The following is a 17443-nucleotide window of genomic DNA, read 5'->3' as shown; positions in this document are numbered from 1 at the left end:
TTAAGACATCTTACTCTCCATTGCTCATAATCGATAGAAAGACACAAGTGAACAGTTACAAATAGATTAACAGGAAAAGTCTTTGATATACTTATCAGGCAAACAAAAAATTATGGAAAATTTTCAAGTAGAATTTCATTACTGTTTTACTTGTATATGTTGAAGCTATGCCATTATGCATCGTTAAGCCAGCGTGTTGTAGAAGATTATCTCCTTCTAATATGAAGATGCCATGTGGAATTCGTTGACTATAAATAGTAAATAAAAAGTTTTCTTGATAATTTTCCATAATTTTTGGTGCACATATCTATTTTTGCTTGATATGTAAGTATATATCAAAGAATTTATGAAAACATTTAGATATCTGGTGCTTTTTTTGTTATAATAGTGAAAATCGAAATATTGAATTTCAAGTAAAACCAATGATATCTACTTGTCATGTCGCAGCAATGAACATATCCAAAAATTATGAAAACCAATAAGGTAGAATATTAATTATTAATGAAAACAGTTTTCAAAGACAATTAGGGAAAATTAAGTTTTGTTAAATTGGCTTTAGATTTTCAAAGTTTTCAGAAAATAATTACCTCCCTTGTTACAGTTCAAACTCTTTTATTTATTTTTTTAAATTGTTTTTTTAGCAAAACTATTTTCATTAATAATTAATTTTCTACCTTATATCGTTTTTTGTAATTTTTGGATATGCTCATTACTGTGACATGACAAATAGAAACTATTGGTTTTACTTGAAATTCAAAATTTCAAATTTGTTATTGTAGTAAAGAAGTGCCAAATATCCTCCTTAATTTTTATTATTTCCTTTTTAAAATGAAAATAATAGCACAGGGAGACTGAAATGATTGATTATTAAGAGTGACTGGATCGGATGTAAAATACAATTGACAGGTGTATCATCCTTCTCGCTTAAACATCAACTGTTTAAAAAGAGTGATAAAATGAAGGTTCAACAGAAATGCTTCCCACACAAAAGTGTTTTAACCAGACAACATAATCATCATCTTCGACTAAATGTTTATCTTATATGCTGGCATGAGTTGGATGGCTTTTATAAATTTAATTCCAAGCTAATTTTTCTCCCTCTTTCTTCCAAGTCAGTTCATTCTTATCACTTTCTCCTGTGTTTTACTTGGCCTTCCCTTCTGATAACATACCAATCACTCCACAAGTTAGAATAAGCTAACATGAATTAAAATAGATGATACAAAGGGTTCAGTTTGAAATTCCATACAGGTTTTTGAGTTTGATATAAAGATTTTTCAAGTTTGAAAAGATGCACCTGAAGAAGGCCTGAGGTTACATCAGCCGAAACCTTGTGAATATAATAACCAAGATGAGAATAGTAGTCCGAATAATCCAAATAATATCAACAAATCATGTATAATGTGCACTATATTTCAACATTTTCTTATTGGGTTTTTCTATTTCCGGTTAGACCAGATTGCGCACTGACATGAGCATTCTTATGATAGTTTTCTATGCCTTATTACTTCCATGCTGGTTTGTGACAAACTTGAAGCAGGTGTTTTGTTTTTGACACCATCAGTATAAGATTGCTGTACAGGGTCAATAGACTTCCTCTATTTAGTTTCGTTTTTCAACAAAGCTCCACCACCATCACCACCACTGCCTTCTTAGATGTATTGCCTTCACTGCAGCTGAGAAACTCCATCTATTCTTTGCATAGTAACCCTCCAGATTATCAGAGCAAGAGCACAGTCGCTACACCTTGTCTAAGGGTGGCCTGGAAATGTGCAAGGCAGGGGCGTTCATCTCTCTGAGATATTATACATATCCACATATAGCATCTAGTATTACCAAATATCACCCATCTGGTACTAGCCAGGCTCAACATTGCTTAATTTTAGTGATTTAACGAAAACTAATGTGTCAGTGTGATTATGCCGTATATTTCAGCATTAAATTAACAAAAGGATTGATATGCCATAAAAAAAGAAGAAATCCTTGACTATTTATGCTAATGATTTTGATTATGTATTTTTATTTTTACAGTCATTATAATTGTACATACTTGGATATTTATTTTTTTTTCCGTTTTTTTTTTTTGTTGTTTTTAAACTGCTGCCATATTCAGGTCATCGGACGTTTCCACGTTCAAACAATCGTCGGACAGAATTAGTCGCTGGCTCTGTGCACACGTTGCTCTCTCGGGGTAGTGAGGGCACTCTTAGTAGCACTCGCAGTACCAGCAGCAGTAGTAGCGGATTACCCCCTGATCCAGACATGGATTCTCCGGAAGGCAGAATGTTGATGAAGAGAAACTGCGACATGGATAGTACCAGTTTTGGTTTTTCGGATGTTCATTATTCTAAATGTAAGTCTATCTCTCAATTTGTTTTTTTTTTGTTTTGTTATGTTTTTTGATTTTTTTTAACTTTGTCAACTAAGCTCAAACCCCTGTCCCATCGCCACAGTGTTGCACCTCTGTGCCTGTTTTACAGATATTTTAATGAAATGTGGTCTGATGAACTTATTGTACTTGTACCCCTTCGATGTACATATCCTCGACAAACCCACTTAGCAACAAAATCTCATCCCTTCGCTGTTCAGGTCCCTAAATGCCAGAAAACTTTCTACTCTAATAGTTTCTTTCCTCGAACAGCTAGATTTTGGAATTCCTTTCCTGATACCTGCTTCCCCGACTGTACTGATATACAGAAGTTTAAATGTAATGTAAAATCATCATCATGTTAATCTTTCCTAGGCATGGTTCCAAATAGTAGCCTCTTACATCCAACTGGTGATATGCCTTAGGGGTGAATATAAGTTAAAAAAAAAATGCTATGTCCTCTGATCATGATACCGTAAATACCGGCTTCCTGACTTAACATGCTCTAGACATTGATATTGTTTTTTTCTTTTCCTTTTGCAAAACGCAATCATGTACTGCAAGGTCAAAAACACAAACAGCAATTTGTTTGAGGTGAACAAAACAAAATATTATCTTCCGACATTGTTATTAGGTTTTCTAAAAAATAAGTTTCTGAACTTATTGGATTAAAATCCATGTTTGTGTCATTGTAAATTTTCTTTTTTTTTTTTTATTTATTTATTTTGTTAATGCTCAAAAATTGTACAGATTTATTAAAAAAAAAAAAAAAAAAAATTTTCTTTTCTTCAAACTCTAATTCATTATTTTCTCTTTTCATTCAAACTTTAGCACCCCGAGCTCCAACCAACTGGAAGAAAGGTCGATTGTTGGGTCCAGGGGCATTTGGAGAAGTTTATCTTTGTTACGATGAAGATACAGGGCGGGAACTTGCTGTTAAGCAAGTACAGATCAACACAGAAACTGGAGAGGTCTCCAAAGTAAATAATCTGATTCTTTCTTTTCCTTTTTTTTTTTTTTTTTTTTTTTTTTTTTTATCCATTTTCTGGCACCTCCTTTTTCCCACATATTTTTTACCGCTGTTTCCCCTAATGTTGTCCATTTGGATATAATTCTGTTACTTATGGTAATATGCTTTTTTTGTTCTAGACTAATGTATAGATATAGTCTGCTAAATGGGTGATGTTTAAGCTCATGTAATGTAGAAAGATTTGAAGTGACAGAGATAGTTTCAGCTCAAAACCTAATAAAACAATGCAATATAAGAGCCTCTTTAATAGAAACGCTTATGTACCAAGGTTTGATGTGGGTGCATTAAAGTAATGTTAACAACAGAAATTTCAACATAAGGCTGGTAGAAAGAGAAACCAGAAAATGGTTCTTCTGCAGAAACTAAAAAAATTAAATTTTATGCTTATCCAAAGAATGGGTGTCTTGCCAGTCATTTTGAAAAAAAAATCTCAAAACCAAGGGAGGTAACTCAACAATAACTCGTACTAGATTTATGTTATATTTTAAATATAAATTCTCATTGATCGCTTAAAAATAATTTTTTTTTATAAAAAATCAAACAGTTTACCTGATTTTTGGAATATGATATTTTTGTTTTGTCACAAATACAGATTTGTCTTCATTTTTGTTTTTTTTTAACATGGAGGAATTCTAGACCAGAACTCAGAATATTCCATTATAAGTTAAAGAGTGTTTAAATATGGCGGCATAGAAAGGAAGTTTAGAGACATATAATACATGAGCTGATAAATGTTTCCCTGGTTTCTGAACTGTGAAGGAGAGCAGTCATGTTTGAGGACAACTGCTCTCTTCCCATATAGGGGATGGGCTGAGGAAAGACCCACAGGTTATTATATGTGTATTATCCTGACCTAAAATGCACCAAACATTGATATTATTTTTTCCTTTCTCTTTGCAAAATGAATTACTGAATTGGGCATTAAATAACCCAAAAAGGGTTGATATGCCGTAAGAGAAAATAACCAAACCAAACTAAATGAATAAATATTTGAAAATATAAAGAAATTGAAGTAGAAAAACTTTTTCCAAAATTACTTGTTCGGCATTAAATAACCCAAAAAAGGTTGATATGCAACAAAACAATGTCTTACAAAGATTAAAAATCCGGATATAATGATTCTAAACCTTATGTCGAGAATCCTGATTCAAATTTTGATCAAATGATTTTGATTTGAGAGAATGTCTAAAAGTTAAAGCTTATGCATAAAGGATCTTACGAAGAAATTGAAATTCAGGAAATCTTGCTTCATTGGTATTTAATGACTGTGGATCAAATTGAATTTAAATCTTATGTATTTCAATTTTTAAACGGGAAGCTGTACTTCTATTATGTCTCTTTGGTAACACTTTAAAATACCCAAAAGAAACTTAAATAGCTATCGTTAAAATTTCACAAAAATCGTTGGTATCTTAATTTTTACAAAGAGATTCCATCATATTTTTAACCCATTTGCATAAATATAGCCTACATTATGACCCCTGCTTAGCAGACATGTTGCAAAATTCATAATGATCGGTTAATTAGTTTCGGAGTGAATTAAAAATGCGTTTTATTATTATAAAATTGTAGTATAAAAAAATGTTTTCTTATAAAATTTTGTTTTTGAGATATTCATTTACAAAGCTTTTTGTTTTAGCACTTGCTAACTGGTGACCCTTCTATTCTCTCTATGTTTAATTCATTTCATTTTTTATGTGCATGTCTGTATATTTATCTTTCATATTCTTCCTTCACTAAAGCATAACTTTTACAGGGTGGAACGATAAATTTGTCACAATAAAGCAAACAACGCATCTTTATTTTAAATATTTTATTGAAAAAATCAATTCAGGTAATTTGATTATGTAGTAGAGCTGACATCTATTCAGTGTAGCCGCCTTCAGCCTCAATCGTTGCCTCAATACAGGAAGCTTGGTGATTACTTGGCGGATGGTGGCAATAAGGCTGGCTTTGGTGTTGTGAGAGGTCATGGTGGTAATGTTCTCGATGTATGACAAAACGAAGTAGTCCAGCGGGTTCAGGTTGGAGAAGGAGTGCTGAGAGAAGAGTATAAATTCGTAGCACTCCTTTTGAAGCCAAGCCTTGGTCTCTTTGGATTTGTAGGTAGGTGCTGAATCCTGTTACCACACCCAGGGTCTGCCAGCAGCCACCTAATTGCACCACGGGATCACCACACTCTTCAGCACATCCAGGTACACTCTGGTGTTGACTTTCAAGCTGACTTCGAAGATGTGAGGTGGCATGATGTGGCCCTCACTTGAAACCACACCAAAGACCATAACTGTGGCCAGAAACTTTGTTGAGCTGTGCCTTGAAGCGTTAGACCATCCAGATTTGCATTTTGAGGGTGTTGGCAATGGTCCTGTTGTTAAAACTTGAATTGGTAAAGAGCATAAGTTATACAGCGGCACATCTCTGATCTCGCTCGTTGAACATTGTGTCACTTTCAGACATGATAGAAAGCTTCTATTGCTCTTGAAATTTGTACACAACAGGTAGATGGTCTGCAACAAAAAAAGAAAACCTTTCATCAAACTGAAATGGAATCATGTCGCCTTTTCTAGGGAGATAATTTATGGTTTCACACTGTAATATTAAATGCGTGATTCTTGGCTGTACATACAGATGCTATTGTTATCCAAAACAGCATCTACACACCCAGGGATCCCATCACACATACAAATATATATACACATATACACATGCAAATATATATAAACATGTACACATGCAAATACATATAAACATATACACATACATAAATTCATATACACGTACATAAATTTACATAGAGATTACATGATATCTATAAATTGGAAAATGTTTGATTTTTATACATTTTTTTTTTTTTTTAATTTTCTGCAGGAAGTTCGTGCCTTAGAAAATGAAATTCAGCTTCTTCGAAATTTTCAGCATGAAAGAATTGTTCAGTATTTTGGCTGTGTTCAAGGCACAGTGCTATCCATCTTTATGCAGTACATGCCGGGGGTAAGTAAATCACATTAATGTGTAGACACAATGACCTAGAAAGAAAATGGCCACTGAGTTTGAGTTTTGTGTAAAAATTGAAATTTAAAGAAATCCTTACTTTGCATAAATTATAAAGATAATTGTTTGTAAGAAGAGTTTGCTTTGCTCAAGAAATAAGTTTTTTTTGTTTCGAACGACAAAATCCATCTTTTGAACATTTTCATCTTCAACCATCAATTGACTGCAAATAACAGTTCAATGCACATGGTAAATTGCAGATTTAACACCTCTAAGAGTTGGCTATTAACCGGTGCTTGGCAATCCATTGAATCATTTCAAAATTGTCAGATAAGCTTCCTAACAAATTGGAATATAATTATTTTTTTCAGTCCGCATAAAATCATTGTCATAAATATCATTTACAAGACTCGTTGGATGCATTCTTAGAACTCAACAGCCATTTTTTTTTTTCTAGACCACTCTGTCTCCACATTACTATAGTCCACATTGAACGAAGTTAAAACATTTGTTCTTATAAATCACCAAAATCAAACAAAACTGAGTAAGAATCAGTTTTATGTGACAGTCTTCTAGTGTTTGAAGGTTCAATCCTCACTGCAAGTGATACTAACTAAGAATGAAATAATAATTACTCAACTCTTCTACTTGGTCATGAGTGACAGAATGAGAACAATCTACCTCTGTAGATTAAATGAGTCTGTGTAGGTTTTCAAGTTTAAAAAGATGTCTAACAGCATCAATATCTCTGGTTGATGATTTTGAATCCATGCATAATTTCTAAGCTGGGTGCTGATTGGTGCAAGAATTTAATTTTTTTTTTTTGTCTTGCCCAATCAGAAGCTATATCTCAGGTGGTAAGTGAATACACAACAGAGGTTGATAAAAAGGAGTGCCAAATAGTTGGAAAAAAGATGCCACTATCACTAACTCATCATAGTGCATCTATCACCCAACCCCTCTACTTCAGCTTCTAAGCTTTCTTGGGACACAACCAAAATCTCTTTAGTCATTTGTGCCCTGGGTTCAACTTGGACAAAAAGACCCAAGAATCAAACATGGCTACTGTTGCATATACATAGACTTAATGTAACACATATGCCTACATACACACAGTCTGACTGGACATTCAAACTCATTTTGTCCTTTAGATCTCACATTTCATGTGTGATGTTTCTGACAAAGGAGAAAAAATTGCTATTTTCTGTGTCAGAATCTATCAATCTAACGCTTATTGTTGCTAGTTTTTGACCTTGTAGTATTGTTTTCTTTATAGCTCCTTACATCAGGTGGCTTTATGCCTTGTCTGAAGCGATTTTCATTTTAAAAAAGAAAAACCTCTTTTCTCTTCCCTACTTATGAGACACTTATTCAACATTACGTGGACTCTCTAATCTTTTCATCCATCCATACCATGATGGACGTAATCATTTACTAACACCTTTCTCTTTCATTCCCCTTTTTATTAACAACAAAGACGACTCAATAAAGCTGTTGCCTTTCTATTCTATAGATTGGAGGTTACAGGCACTCTTTTTTAGTTCTCTCAATCCGGCTAGGGATTTGTATTCTCGCCCCCCCCCCAAAAAAAAAATCAACAGCGATCAGACCATTCCTGTAATGACTTGGTCCCTGTTGATTTTGCGGTGAGAGTTTAGTTCTGTGCAGTTCTAGGAGGTCCATCCTCTCAAGCCTTGTCTTCTCTCTTTGAGAAGAAGTTAGTTTATTGCCAATTGCCTGATGCACCCTCACCGGAGGATGCTGACAGGGCTGCCCAGGCACTTTTTGCAGGTCAGAGTGCCCTTCCTCTGGGGTGCTGACTTCTCAATCCGACTTTCTGATCCGGGTGTCAAAGTTCTTGCGGTGGGAGAGAACTAAATATCTTTTAGTCCTCTCACTCATACCTTCTTCGGTTTATTCTATTTTTATAGTTCTTCCTCATCTCTGCTTAATTTCAAGAGAGAAGTTTTTGTCTTTGTTTTTTGGGGTTTTTTTTTGGGTTTTTTTTTTTTTTGAGAGGGAGGGTATGTTATGGTATGTGATAAGTTGTTGGTTGTGGCATCACTTGGCCAAGAAAGAGGAAGAAACTAATGAGTGTTCGCTTCTATCAACTCCGTTTGCGTAATCGGCTCACCTGAGAAATGCTTAAACGTTCTGAAAATAGCGACCAAAATGTAGTTAGTCGTCCGAATAACACAATTTGCAATGTGCATTATTACAACATTAAATAATCCCAAAACAGTTGATTTCTTGTAAAACAAAATAAATTTTTGATGGGAAAAGGAAATAGTTTATCAGGCATGTGTATGAAGTGTGATAATGTATGAAAAAGAAATCTGACCAATAAGGGTTGAGCACATGCGTTGCATGACAAGGAATGATGTCAGAATGATACGATGAGTATGTAATGTGAATCTTACAGACCGGTTTAGTTTTGATGACCTCAGAAGATTATATGGTAGGTTGATTGCCATAAAGTTGCTGCTTTGTGGGATGATCTTGCCAAGATATATTTAACACTGTTTGTAGCATATGGGTGTACGTGCCGTCTAGCTTCTTTTTTTTTTTTTTTTTCACATCTTTTGGTGAATGCTACCAAAAGATTGGAAACAGTATTGGGAGACATGTGCAAAACAGAAGATTTTGTTGGAATGATCACATTGAAAGAATGAATGATGTATGGAAGTGAGGACATGTGTTGCATGGAGAGAAATGATATAAGAATGATACGATGGATGTGTAATGTGAGTCTTAAAAGATGAATTTAGATCTAATGAACTCAGATGTACAATATAGGGATACACATGCAGAACAGAAAACTTTAATGGTATGGCCACATTGAAGGAATGAATAAGAATTTGGGGGTTAGTAGATGTAGAACAGTTGAGGCAGCAGGCCTATTTTGGTAGGGGAAGGTCAAGGCCAAGGAAAACATGGGAGGATGTGATAAGGATGGGCTTGGGAGAAAAAGGGATAAATAAAGACTTGGCCAGAGATAGGTAAACTTAGAAGTCAATTATTAAAAGCCATCCAATGCATGCCAGTATGTAAATCTGACATTAAACCAAATATTATTATTATTATGATTATGATTATTACTACTACGACGATGATGATGATGATGATGATGATGATGATGATCATCATCATCATCATCATCATCATCATCATCATCATCATCATCATAATAATAATAATAATAATAATAGTAATAATGATGATTTAAAATATCATGATGATGATTTAAAATATGATGGGGATTTGTTTTATATTCAAGAATATGAACTATGATTTTATTGAAAACAAAAAAATTATCTCATAAAATCTAAGTTTTTATTTAAAAGAAGACAGAAAAACAATATCTTTTATGTCTGTGTTTTATCTTCTGGAAAATGATTTGGCAGTTTTTGTCTGTTTTCATTGCAATTTTTTTTTTTTTTTTTTTTTTTTTTTTTTAAGCCAAACAAAAATACTGACTCCTGCATTTCAGGTGACGTTAACAAAATGACAGCTAACCTAGTTTTCACACCACTCTACATAACTAATTAAGTCGGGTTTAAGTGATAGATTGACGCTGACACCCAATTCACTCATCTTTTTTCGGACAAGATTCCTCCCACATTTGAGAAATATGACAAAAAATTTATGCCTTCATGAAAACTTTGTAAAAAAATATATGCATTAATTCTTAACGTAAGATATTGCTCGAAACTGCATTGAACAGAAATGATATGTGTATTTTTCAACCTACTTGACAATGCATGAAATGATAACCTTTTGCTGAAATCTATTTTTGCTTATTGTCTAGAATTTCCGCTATATTATCTTAAAAAACAAAAATACAGAAAAAACTTTGATGGACATACCCGTGACAAAGCAAAAAAAAATTGTATTCCAAGAATCATGTAAATTGATCAGCTAGTTTTATTTTTATAACGTATATAATTTTTAAACAATCTTAAGGAATTAATGGAAAACCATGTACATTACAAAGCTGATCTTTCAAGTTTGAGTTATTGTAGAGTTATCTACCTTTGTTTCTTGAAGATGGTAATACAAGACAGTTCCTTTTTTGCGTACTCATAAAATTTGATTTTCTTAGTTAAAAAGGAAACTATTTGATCAACTTATGTGATTTTTTGGAATATGATATTTTCGTTCTATCATACAAATTTTTTCTGTATTTTTTGTTTTTTAAGATAGGGGGAATTGTGGACAAGAATCATTTTTAAATATGTTTAACATTTTGAATGTAAGGGAAATAACTCTTACAGTATAATCGCATTGACATCCTGGTTCTCATTAGAACTGGAGCCTGGTCAGTACCAGTTGGTTAACCATTTGTCGCTTTTCTCTCTATTTTTAGGGGTCAGTAAAGCAACAGCTGCAGAATTATGGACCACTTAATTTAAACTTGACCCGCAAATATACAAGACAGGTTCTGGAAGGATTGGCATTTTTACATAAAAATGTTATTGTACATAGAGATATCAAATGTAAGTACATTTCTTATGAAACCATGTGCATTCACTAGCCATGATCGTTTCTCTCCATTGTGTCGGACCATAGTCATTCGTTGATGCTACAACAAGAATTCTCTATTGAAAACAAAGCATTAAAAGTTCATGTCTGAATTTTTGAGATAAGGATTGATCGCTCATATTATTTGGATTCTTTGGACTACTGTTCTCATCTTGAGTGTTATTTTCACAATGTTTCGATTGATAAAATTGTCTGCAAGGACCCGTGGCATAGTAGATAAAGTACTTGGTGAGATTCAGTTGTAAGAGTTACACTTCTGAAGGTTGAAGGTTCAATCCTCAGTGTGGACGACACTCAAAATACAACTGCAACTTATTTAGAACTTTTACCCAGTCATGACTGGCAGAACAAGAGCATGCTACCTTCATGGATTAAATAAAGGGTTCCGTTCAAAATTCTGTGCAGATTCCCAAGTTCAAGATGATATACCTGAAGAAGGTCTCTAGTTACATCAACCGAAACGTTGTGAAAATGACACTCAAGATGAGAAATGTAGTCTGAAGATTCCAAACAAAACAACACATGTACAATTTATAAACAAATAAAGAATGTTTATTATTTTGGATAAGTGACATTTCCTCCACCAAGGTTGAATGGCAAACTTGCATATCTTTGCTTAATCATACCAACCTACCTAAGTCTCATTACAGAGTCCCTTGACGATGAACCTCCAAGGGGCATACCCAGGCCTGTAGAGGCACACTGACTCAACCGTTCAGTAGCTTTCCTGCAAACCAACTCCAGCTTCAAACCATACTTCTTACTCCTCCAACGAGTGTAGTGGGTGACATCACCAATTTGATTGCTCTGGGTCCTGGCTGGTCACTTGGTTACTTTGGTGAAGTCCCTAGATGTTGAAAGGTCCTGTTCTGATGAATTGCCATTCTCCCTATGTTGTAAAAGATCAAAAGGGCAATCCATCTGCACTGCAAGGTTATTTGAAGCCAAAAGAAGACAAGAAAAATAAGTTGATAACTGATCCTTTTGTATAAAGCAAACTGATTTCAGGTCCTAATCTTCATGTCTATAGGTAAAGCTTGGGTGATTTTTGGGTTTAGTGATCGGAACCCTAAATCGAGCATGGATTCGGTGGGTGAGCAGAATGGAGTTTTCAAAGCTTAATATGTTTCACCTTATATTGAGAATGAGATGGGCATAGCTCTACTCCTCTTCCAAGAGAATTTAATTCATAATTCTCAATAATGCATTATCGTTCTAAGTTTCCAATAATATTTGCAAGTCCCAGTAATTTTTTAAAATTATTCTCATATTTCATTTAATTAAAAAAATTTTATTTTCATTTAATTAAAGAAAATTTTAAAAAATTTTTTAAATTTTCGTTTAATTACAAATTTTTCATTTTTCATTTTCTTAAAAAAAAAATTTAAGCATTACCCGTTTTTCCAATGTTTTCATTTGAACCTTATGGAATAATGCTTTTTAATGATGTTGTTTGTTCCTATTGAAGTTGTAATATTTATTTTTTGTTGTAGAAAGGTGGAGGAGGAGTAAATTCCTAAGATTATCAAGCAAAAACGTCCATTTGTATTTTTTTCTTTAATTTCAGGTGCCAATATATTACGAGATGTGCAAGGGAATGTGAAGCTCGGAGATTTTGGTGCTTCGAAGCGACTGCAAACAATTTGCAGTATATCCGGGCTGAAGACTGTGATTGGAACGCCTCATTGGATGGCACCGGAAGTAATCAACGGAGAAGGTTATTGTCGGAAAGCAGATATCTGGTACAGACATTTCTATTATTATTTTTATTATTAAATGTATTTTTTTTTTTTTTTTTTTTTTTACACGGTGGTCACCACTTATCAAGGCCCGGAAGCCACTCAGGGATAAGGGTTATGACCCATTTGGTTACTTCCACTATTTATTCTACTTCTCATCACCAAAATTCATAATTTGTGTGATATTCTTCCTCCTAAAAATAATCTGTGTGATATCTATTATGACATTCTTCCTCCAAACCTAAAAATATATATATTATCCTCAAAAATAATACAAAAATAAAAAAAAGTCCTATTGGTAGCTTCCTTCAGTTTTGACAGACTATAGATAGCCATTGTAAGGCTGACTGCGCGTGGATTTTTTTTGGCAAGAGTTGTGCAATTACCAATCATAACTCTCCTGAGTTGCCATTAAATACCAGTGGCAAGTGAAGGTTCAGGACAACTGGAAACAATGCCAAGACAAGCAGAGAGCACATACAGCACCTAGAATTCCCAAATGGTCACACATCTGGTACTAACCAGGCTCAATGTTGCTTAACTTTGGTGATCTGACGAGAACAAGAAAGAGTCCTATTACTATCTAATTTGCATCGCAAATCTGATAGGCCCTAAACTGGCATCTGAGCTTCAGCCTCTGTCCCATCGACGAAACGTTGCATCCCTCTGCCTGTTCTACAAGTATTTTAATGGTGAATGCTCTGATGAACTGCAAGCACTTGTGCCCCCACGACGTGAACACCCTCGACAGACCCGACAAGCTGCAAAATCCCACCCCCACACTGTAGAGATCCCTAGATGTAAAAGATCTTTCTACTCCAGTAGTTTCTTCCCCAGAACTGCTAGACTTTGGAATTCCATTCCAGGTCACTGCTTCCCCAACTGTACTGACATGCAGAAGTTCAAGTGCAACGTGAACCAACATCTTGCTGCCCAAATCCCTATATAGTACCCCAGTAGTTGTTTCCCCTGATAGTAGCCCCCTACACCAAAGTGGTAATGTGCCTTGTTTGGGGTGAAAATGTAATAAAAAAAAAAAAATAATAAAAAATACATGTTTACGGTATGTATGAACATAATATATAAATTAGTTGGAAAGAGAGAGCCACTCTTTCTCTAAATGCCCATAGACATTCAAAATTATTGGATGGAAAGACAAATTATAAGTAGGAGAGAAATTCATGAACTATGGCATATCTTTAAAGTCATTTTTTTGTATAACTAAAAATAATAAATCCCTTTTTTGACACCATTTATCAAGCCTGAAGACCATTCGAAGATGAGAGTTAATGAGTGTACGGTAGACACTGGGACAACAGTGTAGTAATCGTTAGTGGTGGAAATTGGATATAATTTAATCATTTAAGGGAATAACTCAACAAGAACTTGTTTACATTGGACTTGAAGACTACCATATTGCAGTCAGCTTGAAAGCAGGCCAGCAGATCAGAGTTCCATGAGCAGGCAGTTCTAAGAAAGAAGCTTTGTTTATGGAATTTACGTTTAGATTCAGGCACAAATAGAGAGTGGGAGGGGGGGGTTGATAGTAGTTGTAGCTAGATGAGTGTTTTTGTGTGAAGGTTTGGCAAAGGGGGTGAGGGCTATAGATTGAAGCTCACACGAGCACTTATCATGGAAATAATGATATAGCAGACATAGGCTCACAACATCTCTTCTGTGAAAAAGAGGTTGCAGGGAAGAGAAAAGGGCATCACCTACTAGGTTTCGAAGTGGGTTTTGAGCTCTGTCAGGGCAGGATAGGTACCCTCAGCATCTCCTACCAAGATGTGGCAACAGTACTCCATTTAAGGACGTATCTGGCTCTCATTCAGGTAGAGGATTGCATTGGAAGTAAGATACCTTCTGGAGATCAGAGCATTTATGGTAAAAAATCAGAAGCTTGGCTTTTGATGCGTTAAAATTAACCAGCGACCTGTTGCACCATCTGATCAAAGTCAGAGGAAAGAAACTCTGAGAGATATTGGTTGCTATTGACCTTTGAAGTGTTGCCATAGATGGTAGTGTCATCTGCATATATGTCAACAAATGAACTTAGAATATGATTTGGGAAATCATTAATGAAGATAAGAAAAAGATAAATCCTTGAGGCACATCAGCATTGATACTTTGAGTTTTGGACTTCTGCTCATCGATGACTACTTGTAAAAACCTATCAGAGAAAAAAAATTCAATGGTTGAGAAGACATTTCCAGATATTCCATAGCTTAAAATTTTGTGAGGTAGACATTTATGCCAAACCCTATCAAATGCCTTTGATATGTCAAAAGCTATTGCTCTTGAGAGGAAAACCCTGTCAATAGATTCACTGATCCTATGTGAAGTTACAGTCAGTACATCAGCTGTAGATCTCACAGGACGGAAACCATATTGTTTGTCACTTAGTAGGTTGTTTTTTGCTGAGGTGGTTGATGATTTCTCTATTTAACATAGATTCAAGTAACTTATTCATGACACAGAAGACTAATTGGTTTGTACTGAGGTACAGAAGACTGATCCCCAGTATTTTTAAATATTGGGCATACTAATGAGATTTTCCTTGGTGTTGGGAAGCATTTCTCTTTTAGACATCAATTGAACAGCTTTGCAAGAATGGGTACTAGTTCTGGTTGCAGCTTTTAGAGTACTATAACTGGAATATTGTCAGGACCAGTTGCTTTGCTGGCATCAAGGTTCTTGATGAATGTGGCAACATCATGAACAGATTTGTGGATGTCACTCAGATTATTTTCGGTTTCGGGAGGAAATTCTGGAGGTAGGTGGCCTTGATTACATAGGGTTGAGTTTGCGGTAAAGTTCTTGGCAAAGAGTTTGGCTTTGTCAGATGTTGACAAAATCACCGTGGTCCATTGATAATGGTCGGGATAGAGGATATGCACTTGTTCTGAACCTTGTTTATTTGTTAAAACTCATGGGAACAAAGTCTGTGTTCTATTTTAGACTTGATGGAGCATATGACTTCCTCGCATTTTCTATAATCCTTTTGCAGTGATTTCTGTGATTACTTCTACATTATCCTTATTATCAATGTCATCTGTGACTTTGGTTGCCTAATCCATGATTTAAATTTTAAATTTGGCACAAGGCTCACCTATTTAAGTTTAAAATTTGGTACAAGGCCTAGCTATTTAGGTTTAAAATTCGGGCATGGTCCAGTTATTTAGGTTTAAAATTTGGAGAAATGGCCCAGCTATTTAACTTTATAAATTTGGTACGAGCTCCAGCTATTTAAGTTTATAAATTTGGCACGAGCTCCAGCTTTTTAAGTTTAAAATTTGGTGTAAGGTCCAGTTATTTAGGTTTAAAATTTGGAGCAATGGCTTGGCTAATAAGGTAACAGTAATAGTTTTTGATTGTTGGGATGTTGGCTTAAGATGAATAAAAATAATTTTTTCATTGTAGAAGAAAGTTTATCCAATTATAATGAATTCTAAGCCACGTATGTTCCTGCTTTCAACTCTGAATCCTCGATTATCATTTTTGATATTCTGTTATTTCCAAATTTTTCTGTCCTACTTCATTAACATAACTAGCTGGCAGCCCGGCTTTGCTTGGTCATACAATAGGCTAAAACATAATATTTTAATTTCTGTAGATTGCATATGTATTATTATTAAATAACTCTTCTATTGATTATTATATATTATGAGGACTAATTTGCAAAAAAAATAATGATAATGTCGTTCATCAAATTCTGTCTGAGTATCATGTCAGCTGATATTTGGGCTTGACAATGAACGCCATGGAAAAATCACTTCTGATTAATGTTTAGTTTTAAAATATGTAAACAAAGAAATGATTTGCGGCTATTTTAAATGGTATCTCTTATCATAAATTGAACTCATTAATAAGAAAAAATAAAAATAAAATGGTGAGGTACACCCAGGCTTGAACATGGGACCATTCGATCTGTAGTCTACCACTAAGCTATATCGCCAGATAATAATAAATCTGTTTTTTTTTTTAAGAAGAAATGATTTGCTGAAATTTTATTATCTCTCTTGCTGGTGTAACATAACATATTCCCCTGTAAAATTCTTTTTTTTTTATCTATAAGAGAGAAAAGCTATTTTTAATATCAGATTTTTTCGATTTTCAATACTTATCTGAAAAATTTCTGTACAAAACATATTTAAGAACACTGCCAGACATATAAATTAATTTCAACTGTGAAATTTGCAAAAGATAGGCTCAGTTGTTTCAGAACCTATGAGGAACTCACACGCACAAAATAACTTTTATATAATAGTGGAGATTTGCATAATCCTTTTATTCTCCTGCTGCTACTATTACTGCTCCCTTTATTCTGCTTTTATCATCACTTCTCCTCTTACTTATCCTTCCTCACGCCATCTAAAATACTCATTATGCAAACAAAAAAGCTTTTCAGATTTAATTAATTTTTTACTTTATCTTTTTTTTTTTTTTTTTTTTCAGGAGTGTTGGCTGTACGGTTGTTGAAATGTTGACTATGAAACCCCCTTGGCCAGATCTTGAGACTATGGCAGCCATTTATAAAATTGCCACCTCTGAACACCCTAAGTACGAACTGCCCCCTAATATCACAGAAATCGCCAGAGACTGTATTCGGAGCTGTTTCCGAAGAAACTCGCGAGAGCGACCCACAGCTGAGGACTTGTTACGCCATAGATTCATAAACGAAAATACATAAGTCGGGTCACACTTTGCCGTCAGTGTCCGTACACACATACAAATAAGTCTTTCATCCGTTCCTGAAGAAGAAAAAAAAGAAAA

The 17443-nt window shown here is 34.5% G+C and overlaps 1 protein-coding gene across 2 annotated transcripts in view; it reads left to right on the top strand.

The window, feature by feature from the left end:
* Positions 1-17443, top strand: part of LOC145285960 (mitogen-activated protein kinase kinase kinase 2-like) — a 578382-nt gene extending 560939 nt beyond the window's left edge. For both annotated transcript variants that reach the window (XM_080134486.1, XM_080134485.1), the window contains 6 exons: positions 2114-2353; positions 3200-3348; positions 6267-6389; positions 10756-10885; positions 12499-12673; positions 17126-17443. In XM_080134486.1, the coding sequence (XP_079990612.1) occupies positions 2114-2353; positions 3200-3348; positions 6267-6389; positions 10756-10885; positions 12499-12673; positions 17126-17360 (1052 nt within the window). In that variant the 3' untranslated portion in view covers positions 17361-17443. The remainder of the gene's footprint in view (positions 1-2113; positions 2354-3199; positions 3349-6266; positions 6390-10755; positions 10886-12498; positions 12674-17125) is intronic.

Source organism: Euprymna scolopes, chromosome 10 (genome assembly GCF_053919585.1).
Source record: "Euprymna scolopes isolate OS-2025 chromosome 10, ASM5391958v1, whole genome shotgun sequence".
NCBI classification, from domain to species: domain Eukaryota; kingdom Metazoa; phylum Mollusca; class Cephalopoda; order Sepiida; family Sepiolidae; genus Euprymna; species Euprymna scolopes.
This window is presented reverse-complemented; position numbering and strand designations above follow the sequence as displayed.